This window comes from Glandiceps talaboti, chromosome 11, assembly GCF_964340395.1.
Source record: "Glandiceps talaboti chromosome 11, keGlaTala1.1, whole genome shotgun sequence".
In the NCBI taxonomy this organism is placed as follows: Eukaryota; Metazoa; Hemichordata; class Enteropneusta; family Spengelidae; genus Glandiceps; species Glandiceps talaboti.
Window position 1 is genome coordinate 21,891,876 of NC_135559.1, and position 10,466 is coordinate 21,902,341.

Sequence of the window (10,466 nt, forward strand, 5' to 3'; positions counted from 1 at the left end):
ATATTATCTCTAAATAATCTGATGTGAATACAATGTGTATTACTCAATTTTAGCTAAGAAGGCAGCGAAAGGTGGGAAGGTGGCGATCACTCTCAAAACAACAAAATCGATAAACAACCAACACTAAAAGAACGAAATACAGTTAAATAAAGAAATGGAACCATATTATTCACCATATCAGATTTTAATCAGATTGATCTCCAAAATTAAACAGAATATCTTTGATGAGATATTTGCTTTGGATTATTCTACAATAGTTATTATTCTACATCTTTCAGTACTCTACAAGTAAAGACTCTCTCAAATGCATTTATGAAATTTGGTAGTAAATCCTGTATAGTAACTTGTCGGTTGAGTTCTTTACTTAGAGATGTGACTCCTTTCCCAACAATACCACAAGGCACTATGTGTTGAAACCAACCTAGGTCAGTGTTGCAATTAACAGCCAATCCATGGGATGTGATGTATCGACTGCAGTGAATACCTACAACACAAGATAGTAATCACACAATTATATACCAGTACCAGTAATATCAAAGAAAAATTGGGGAAAGTAATGTCAATTTTGAATGTTTTGACTCATACACAGCAGAACCAGTGACATAAACACATGTTGTCATGACGTACTAGACACACGTTATGAATAGATACAAAAGGATTAGTAGTTCTAACAAGTCAGCTAACTACATTCTAAGACATAGACCCCCTAAGTTACCCCAACACCACAGTTCTAACAAGTCAACAACTACATTCTAAGACATAGACCCCCTAAGTTACCCCAACACCACAGTTCTAACAAGTCAATTAACTACATTCTAAGACATAGACCCCCTAAGTTACCCCAACACCACAGTTCTAACAAGTCAACAACTACATTCTAAGACATAGATCCCCTAAGTTACCCCAACACCACAGTTCTAACAAGTCAACAAACTACATTCTAAGACATAGACCCCCTAAGTTACCCTAAGTTAACACCACAGTTCTTTTAAAGCTGCACTAGCTGTAACTGGATTTTTTTGTCTTTTTTGATCAGACAGCCAACAATATATTCAATAGATACCCATAAGAAAAGACAACTTCAAATTCATTTGATAAATTACTATGTGACTGCAAACTCCATTGGTCAAGGTCAAAGGTTACCGTTTCTGAACTGAAAGGGTCACTTATTATGTAATATTATATAGGTGTACAACACTTGACTGATGTCTATAGATAATGTACATGTGTAAAACTTCAAAAGTTATGGGCCAGGAATAAATTGATTAAATGGCCACACCTATATGTCTTATAAGAAACCTCTATATACATTGGAAGGTGTAGACACTGTAATAGTTACATTTTGTTCAAACTTCAAAGTTATAAATAACTGTAATAACTTCAAAGTTATTATGCAAATTGTAAATAAGTCCCCTATGCTATAGTTTATGACATATGTGCCAGGTTGGGGTAAAATGGAGATATCAGAAACATGAGGGCTGTCCAAGCACAGACCTGGGTCATGTCGATATTTGCTGTCACTATTTAATACCACGTAACCATGGCACACATTTGGTGCACAACTTACCTATGGCAGCAATTTTATTATCTTTAACCCAGACTCCTGTATCTGGCATTGTGTGTGCATCTATCCCATAATACTGACATGTCTGTATAACACATTGTTCTAGCTGACACACATACCAACGTATACTCTTCTTGTTAAAGTCAGTAAGGTTCAAGATAGGATATGCAACTAATTGTCCAGGCCCATGGAAAGTAATAAGACCACCTCTGTCTGTTCTATAAAACTCTGCTCCTAAGTCTTTCAAATATTTCTCATCTTTGGGTTGGTAAACTTTATCACGTATTCCCACAGTATATACTGGATCATGTTCACATACCAACAACATATTGTTTGGTTTCTTCACATCATTCTTTTGTTTACCTAATAACAAATAATCCAAATGTTTCCGAACTTCTTGTCGTTGTATTTTCCAGGCCTCCTCATACCTAATTCTTCCAAGATTTCGCAGGAAAACTGTGGTCTTGTTTGTCAACATCCTGCACCGAGTGTAAATAAAACAAAGAAACATAGGATTACATTATTAAAGTTATACTAATTAGTGCAACTGGAATGGTTTTCTTTTAAAAACTCTGTTTGATATACTAACTTACTTATAATATATTGTACACTCTGCAATTAATGACATGTCAAAGATGTGATTGTCCGACATTTTTCACATAAATTAACACAACCAAACATGGGATGAGATTATTTAGTTCCAATTTACTGGCAAGACAGTATGAAATATTATACTCTCTGGAGTGATCAACATTGTTTACATTCTGGCCAGTAGTCAATTATTCAGTTGTCTTCATTACCATGACAACAGATAACATTTTTTTATGTGCATAAATTTAACTGCTATGTTTGTATCATTTGTTTTGTAATACATCACCCAAACAAGAATAACTTGTTTTGCTATATTGGATCAAAAGATCAACATGAAAACTGCCAATAGTGCTGTAGAATAACACAATATAATGTAGGGGTTTCCAAGGTAATATTGTTATCTGTGATTTGATTATTGTAACTTTTATATTTACTGGTACTTGTACTATTACTAGCTTGTAAAAGACATAGTTGGATATTGTTGTATGTTTTCTAATAATAATTGTTACATGACAGTTTGTACTGCCTTATTTTCAGTTTGTCTGACAATTCTGTACTTCAACGTAGTGTGACTGTGGAATGAGGTACATTTAGTTAAACAGACAAAAATGTAAATCGATTTCTGAAACTGCTTGTTATTAACTGTGAGTAGATATATGCAGATACTTGAGTCTCTAAGGGGGAATACAAGTATGACCTGCAGATTGGATCTCACCTGCATTTCATTCAAGGGACCAAGAAAAGTAATACCAAACCTGCATCATGTTACCTCTCTTAAATACCAAACCTGCATCATGCTACCTTTCTAAAATAGAGAGACCTTATACACAAGGCAAGGGATTATAAGAAATAACACAATCATTTTATTACAAACTTAGAAGTAACCTCTTCAACCAAATCGCCACACAATGCTGAAAACAGCTGTGAGAACAAAATGTACATTGGTAAAATTCTAGAATTCTCTGAGTCCCACCATGCGCCCCACAACCAACACGAAGGGATTGTGATTCGTGATCTTTTGCGAGATTCTGAGTGTTAAAATAATTCAGTTTTGCTTTTTTAAAAAATGGTCTAAGTTGAACAACAATTGACTGTTTATATCACATACCGTGTCTATTACGTATCATATGGTTGAACGCCACTGTATTTTGGTTGAACAAAGGGAGGAAGCTGAGCTACTGCTAGTAAAGTGTGCTGCCATCTACGGCAGCTAGCTCGTCAAAAATGAAGTGACATTGACGAGGCTGTGATGACATAACGTAATACGAGACATGGTGACAAAGGAGTTTTGGCGTACAGCCCCTCGGGACCTAAATAAAGTACGTCAAGGCTGGTGACCAATCTCACATGGTTCTGTATGTGTTTATCGAATGTCGGTCGACATGACATATGTTTAGTCTGATGACCATCCTGTGCATCGTCGCAAACCACGGCCTGTTTTACGGCAACGTTCTTAACGAGCCACCCACAGGCTTTATTTTACTTAGAAATAATACTTCTCTGGCTTGCGAGCAATAACCTGTGGTTCTGTGAGTGAAGCTATAAATCGTAACGATCGTGTATAGGATTAGAAACTAGACGTACTATATGACATGTTGAGATCACAGGAGGAGATTGAGATCGTGTGAATGCTGGTACAGTGGTACACTGGTAGTGACACTGGTCACACGGTGTAGTGGCACTGGTACAGCTCTAGCTACTAGCTAAGTTGCCAAAGAATTCACGTGGATATGGCTTTGTCAAACAGTCTACAAAAGACACACACGGGCATTTGAATGCTTACCTGAGAATACCTCATTAACACGCCCACGATCGAGTACCAGATAGTTACCACTAGCATGCACACGACTTCCTTGTGTTGTGGTGGCTTAGTTCGATGACCTCTCAACGTCATGCCATACCCACAGTCACTTGTGAACTAATATTTCATTCCAGGGTGATGATATTCTAGTCTAGGATGATCATAATACAAAATAATAACGTATTTATGATATTCAAAAAATACCGTTACCGGTGACTTTCGGAAGCGAGTTAATGCGAAGCCCGGGCTAGGCTGGCTTTGCATTAAGTGAACGAATGGTTAGCTCTATGTGATCGATGAGGGCGCACACTACAAGGATATTCGAGTGTTCGAGTACAATTATCATGATTATATGCAGTAGATATCGGTACATATAAAACAACCCTAATTTTAGCTATGTGAAGCGCCGAGGACTGTAAGGGGAGAACCATTTGATTTCTGGAGGGAGGGGGGCAGGAGGATTTTTTTGTGCGCCGTCTAAGGCAACGCTAATATTTTCAATATTTGTGAGCAAGCCTGTTTTATTGACATGAATCAACTTTTAAAGTTATCCTAGAATGTATTGCAGGGAATGAGGTAGCGAACTGAGTCACAATATATGCAACAACTCCAATAAACCGTATATTTGTATTCATATACCACTTGATGCAACATTCTGTGACTTGGCAATGTGGATTGGCTTGTTTGAGTTATACATTTACTTTCCCTTGACAGTATATTCATCTAAAACAAACAAGAACAAGATACAAGACTGCATTTTATATTGTCATTCAATGTCACTCTGTCCAAGTTGTCAGTTTAACATATTGGAATGGGTCACACTCAGCTGGTCACACTACACATGCAAGATATTTTCTTCCGGCTCCTGGTACAACTCAGAGGGGTCAGGAGTACAGCACTCCCGAGATCAGTCAGCTCCTTAAGGATTTTTTACCAGCTATCTCTTGTACATAAAATTTAAATAGCAGAAGCATGGATTGCAAACTGCTACTAATTGCTACTTACACAGAACAAGTTAGTTGTGAACCAGTGACATGTAGGTATAGTTATGAACCGCACATTACAAAATGAGAGAATCAGATTCGTAAATGTTGCTGATTTCAGCACATACGTACATCGCAACAATTTATTTGTTACTTCTGTCTGTTCGAACAATTTTTTTCTCAAGCCAGTAAGGGATCAAATTATTTTTTCTCTCCTTCATCTGCCGACAAATTTTACTTACTGTTGGAGGGGACACCTCTTCCCACACCCTCCCAACTAGCATTTCATCCAAGGCATTTACATAATTATGTAAATTTGTTTATACGGTAGCTCGAAAACAATCTTGCACATCACTGGTAGTTTCTGATTACATTTCTTGCACGTGTTCTTAATTGTTACTAAGAAAACATCGTAAACATCGAATAAAGTAAACAATATTATACGATTAAACAAAAGACGCCTATATTAACGCATTGACGTGGAGCAGCTTGGTACGGAGATGAACTATCCTTATGGGGTTAGATTCAAAGTTTACCTTTACAAATTATAAAATTTATATAATGCATTTAATGCAAGTACGTAATTCTTCACTAATGACATCACATTTTGCACAGTCTGTGTATGGCGGTGGATTCTAGTTAATTTGAATAGTCATTACCTTATTAATACGTTACTTACATACAGAAACATAGTAAACCTTACCTTGATAAACAGATAAGTATAAACGTTAACATTTAAGGTTGAGATGCAGGTTCGTTAGCTCATTTTTCCTCCATCACATTTCACAGTAAAGACAAGATAAATATACCATTTTTTCATTAATTATGTCGAGTCTTTGTATGAAGTTGTGGTTTCTGTGGTGATTTTTTACATTTTTAACCATATTATTGATCTGTACCCAAAAACTGTGTTTTTTGACGATTTTCACTTAAAGCTATTTAACTTTTACAAACAGTTGAATATAGTCCTCTTTTCGACTTCAAATGAAAGCTATGTACATAAACAAAAAAACGTTCCTCCGGATTTTTTATTTTGTCTCTCATTGTCTTGTTATAATCATCCAAAGTTGTATTTTTGTGTTTTTTGCATAAATTACCGCTTTTCACACTTCTCAACGCAATATCTCTTGATTCCCTCAAAAACTAAACAATCCGGAGGAACGTTTTTTCGACACACTGTCTCCGAGTATTGTCTCCAAATTTGATGCAGCTGGGACGTTCTGACGCAAAGTTAAATAGCTTTGAACTTCACACAGTATACAAAATAAAGAACGTAGAAAAATGCTAATTAACACAATTGGACTCCTTCCGCCCGACAAAAGCTTTCAAATTCGACAGACATTGCAACAGCTGTTTTCTGTGACTTGCAAATATGTTACTCAATCCTTGCCATTTGGTTGTGTACGTTGCTTTGCTACAGACATGAAGAAAATCGGGTATTTTAGGAGGGTCATGAAATGCTACAGATAGAAACGTGTTTGTTTCCCGCGATAAAGGTGTCAAGTCATCTATTATTCATCTACGGGTGGAGACTTTGGTTTAATCTTTTAATACGGTACGCGTGCCGTTCTCGACATTACATAGTATACTTTCTGGTTTGGATTCGAAGCTCTTGCTCTACGCAGTTGGTGTTCGTGTTTTGATTCGAATATGGGCTACGTTCCATATTCCTGCTCATGTATTAGGCATTGCTACGTTGTTGGTGTTTCGTTGAAGACACACAATAAAAAAAGTTAATCCTTTCCCTGAAATCAAATTTCCACACCACGACACCGTACGACATCGGGAATGTTATACAAATTGTAAGGAGTGTTACAAAACTGCCTTGAGGATCGCTCGGTGCCAAATTCTTTGCCGTTTACGTTCAGACAGCGTCATCGTAGACGCAAATAAACAACGCAACGCACGTATACTACTACAGTACATGTGACTCGGTGTCGACGTGTCTCGAAAGTTCACGAAGGATCGAGCCGTGATAAGCCGATCGTTAGAGTGTGGTTGCCACACTCAATTTATAGGACCTTAACCCTAAAAATATAATATAGTATGTGAAGAGGACGTTGTCAAAATCCACCAACGCGAAAGTTCAAAGCTAGTCTACGGCCACGTTCTGTGAATCTTACAGAAACAGAAATGTAATACCCGGAAATCGCCGATGCAATGTCACGCATCTGACGTGAACTCTCAAGTCTCGAAGATAGCGTGGTTCATTTTCGATGCGCCAACGTGTTGATTAAATCGTTTTATTTTTGTAAACATCAATTTTTTTTCGATCGGCTAAAACAATTAGCCTGCAATACTGTTAGATATTCGAGATTTGTATGTTTTTTTTTACATGCATAGTACTTGAAAACCGTCATCTAATACATCGCCGTCGCGTCGGGTACACTTGAAGGCTGTAGACTAGTGTAGTCACAGTCGCTTGTAAACTGTTATTCCTTTCCTAAATGGTTTTATTCTTGTCTATAACGGTCCTATTACAGAACAATGACGTTATTTTAGGGATTGGCGATATTCTTATGAAATCGGTAGCAATGTCATACCCCCCTCCCCCCCTACGTGTTGTATGTAACTTGTAAGTACCATTTAGGAAAGGAGTAACAGTTTACAAGCGACTGTGCGGCTGTAGTGCAGTGTAGGCCGCTTCACTGTAACGTTTTTAGCCGATGCACTGGTCAAAATCAACGTGCATAAGTCCAGGTTCAAAGGAGGTATTTTTTTACTTTTTATTGGTTATAACCAAATTTACCGAGTTTGATTGGTTTTGTACAACAACATAGCTAAGAGATAATGTCACGTCAGTCATTGCACAGAGGCCTACTAGCTATGGCTCATTTGCATATGAAAAGACACTCTTCTGTAATCAACGTTTCTGTCAATCTTCTTTATGTATGCAAATCTTTGTACATAAACATTCAGGAATGAAAAAATATAAAACACATATAGCGTTAGAGTTTTTTCATTTCAAATTTATTAATGGAAAAAATGAACGATTTTCAAAAAATCTTTTAACCAAATGATGGCACATACCATGAAGCTTCATAATCAGCAAAAAAAAAAAAAGGCCAAAATTCACCAACGAACCTGCATCTCATCCTTAAATAAACCAATAGATAATCCATTCACTAAATAAGCTATGTTCTTCCTAGCAGCAACATTAAATGGCTGTAATAAATAGAATTGTTCTAAATGAATAATTACAATGCAAAGTTTCCCTTGGACGTCATAATGGTGGCACGAAGCTCAAACTTGGTAATTAGGATAGAAGTGCGCCCCCCTGTCGGTCAACCTGACATTCTCATATAACCTCGTCATACTGATAGGTTGTTCATATCGATACCATCAGTGTTATCAATCTATCCTCAAAATTTGTCTCCATTCCTTGCATCATTGTACAACTTTTATAACGATTCCATATTGTACAAATCTGATGGTAGTGTATATTCAACTAGACATTTACATCTACAGTTCGGTAGGGATGTAGTCTGCCTTTTTTATACATTGCCGTGAATTTATCCCAAACTTTCAACACCTTGGGAAATTTAACTTACCTTTGTAAGATTCAGAAATATAATTGTGACCCTTGAGATTATATTTCTAAGGGTCAGATTCTTGTATTCTATAATTGTACTTAGAAATCGCTTCCAGACTACTGACATCTGAATTGATAATAGTTAATTGTACTCACCACCCGTTCCTCCCCAGATACATCACTACACCGTAATTCCCGGAACCTGAGCAATGACATGCCGTTAAATCGGTACTAGATTCTGATACAACTAGCTGACAGCTAAGTGAGTCCCAGATACTAGAATAAAATCATAAGTACGGTAACGTTATTGGAAGAATGATATTCACTTTTTTTGTATACTGTAATGTAAATTATTTTTGCGCTAGGCTGAGGCCTTAGGATTTGAAATAATGTATATACTATTTATGCAAACACACACACACACACACACACACACACACACACACACACACACACACACACACACACACACACACATGCATTACCTTCCACACTAGTTGCAGGACATGTCATGTAAAGCATTTGACTGTTTCGTACAATCAATGCTTCACTTATATTACACTTTGGGGCAAAAGTGAACTTGAAAGTTTCGTAATGGTAATCTTGATAGATAGTTTATAAAAGAAGTTAATCCAAATTGTTCTACTCTTCAGTATGAAGTATGATTAATACTCATTGTGTTAATATTACTCATTGCCAGGATAGTCTAAACAATATCACGTGATACCTTGTATCTGATATTGTAGACGACAGAGATTTATACCTTGTACTTGGTCCAAACACAATAAATATATGTGCACCAGTTTATGCCAGTCACTGTTTGACCATTGGCAAACGCTCTCTCTCTCTCTCTCTCTCTCTCTCTCTCTCTCTCTCTCTCTCTCTCTCTCTCTCTCTCTCTCTCTCTCTCTCTCTCTCTCTCTCTCTCTCTCTCTCTCTCTCTCTCTCTCTCTCTCTCTCTCTCTCTCTCTCTCTCTCTCTCTCTCTCTCTCTCTCTCTCTCTCTCACACACACATATCAGAGAAACAAAGGCAGATTATGTCCGATTATATCCGCCTTGCAGAGACTTTTATTGATTTAACTACATCAAGAAGCGCCTGGTCACTTTATAATGATTTGTGGTGCCGTAGAGGGCGCTCGTGGTTTCCATGTGAAACGCTGTTGATCGGCTTACTGTGCAGTTTATCGATATTTAATGTTCAAACGGGGAAGTACTCACTCGCACTGCTGTTCCAATCGTCAGTCTGTTCCAATTAAGACTATAACGTTGAATTAGCCGACCAACTAGTTTCTTCTCAAACCACCTTTTCTATACGAGGTACCGTACCGACTTGGATTGTGATGAGTAGAACTCACAACGAAACATATGTATCTGGTTCAACGAACGCCAAGCTAACCACTTGGTTGATTTTATTACATGACCAATCTCCGTCTCCGCCTCTCTCCCGAGATGGGCTAAAAACCCAACTTAAATACATTTCCAAGTTTACACAAATTCTCTATTCTTAGAGTATGACGTATTCTTGAGTCTATGATGAAAGACATCATCCGAGATCTAATATCCAATCACCTTCCCTAGATTAGTAATACAAGTTCATATCTCAAATTAAAGACCATAAAATAGTCATGTCATAATAAAACTTGTTGTCAGTTCAATCGTACCTGATACGAAATAGCGATGTTGAGATGTCAAGGACCTATGTTGTTACGCAACGGAATGTCACAGTTTGTACAAAGTTTAAATGTTTTTGACTTCAATTTAGAGTTCATAATGAAAATTTACCAAAATGTCCTGAATGGATATATTTTAGATCTGTGACTCGTAACACATGTACGCTAGGTCGGTAGCATAGGGGCGTGTAATATTTCCTAGCTTGTTTTTTTTTCCATGTCTACAGTCTAAATATAACAACCTTTTGACTATATATTCCTACCTGTAAGGAGAAAAGAAAATATTTCTACTAGTATAGAGATTGATGCATTTGTAGCAGCAGA

The 10,466-nt window shown here is 37.1% G+C and overlaps 1 protein-coding gene across 1 annotated transcript; it reads right to left on the reverse strand.

Annotated features, from left to right (window-relative positions):
* Nucleotides 1-207: 207 nt before the first annotated feature.
* LOC144442575 (octanoyl-[acyl-carrier-protein]:protein N-octanoyltransferase LIPT2, mitochondrial-like) lies at nucleotides 208-4,203 on the reverse strand. The gene is made up of 3 exons (XM_078131955.1): nucleotides 3,939-4,203; nucleotides 1,568-2,043; nucleotides 208-484 (listed from the first exon to the last, which is right to left on the reverse strand). The coding sequence occupies exons 2-3, from the start codon at nucleotides 2,040-2,042 to the stop codon at nucleotides 261-263; spliced, it is 699 nt and encodes a 232-aa protein (XP_077988081.1). The 5' UTR covers nucleotide 2,043; nucleotides 3,939-4,203; the 3' UTR covers nucleotides 208-260.
* Between the last annotated feature and the right edge of the window lie 6,263 nt (nucleotides 4,204-10,466).

Bases quoted from the DNA above. Each gene is read 5' to 3' on its own strand.
- LOC144442575 (XM_078131955.1), bottom strand. From the start codon at position 2,042: ATGTTGACAAACAAGACCACAGTTTTCCTGCGAAATCTTGGAAGAATT. The intron at 485-1,567 runs GTAAGTTGTGCA...CTTGTGTTGTAG, and splicing joins TAATAAAATTGCTGCCATAG to GTATTCACTGCAGTCGATAC.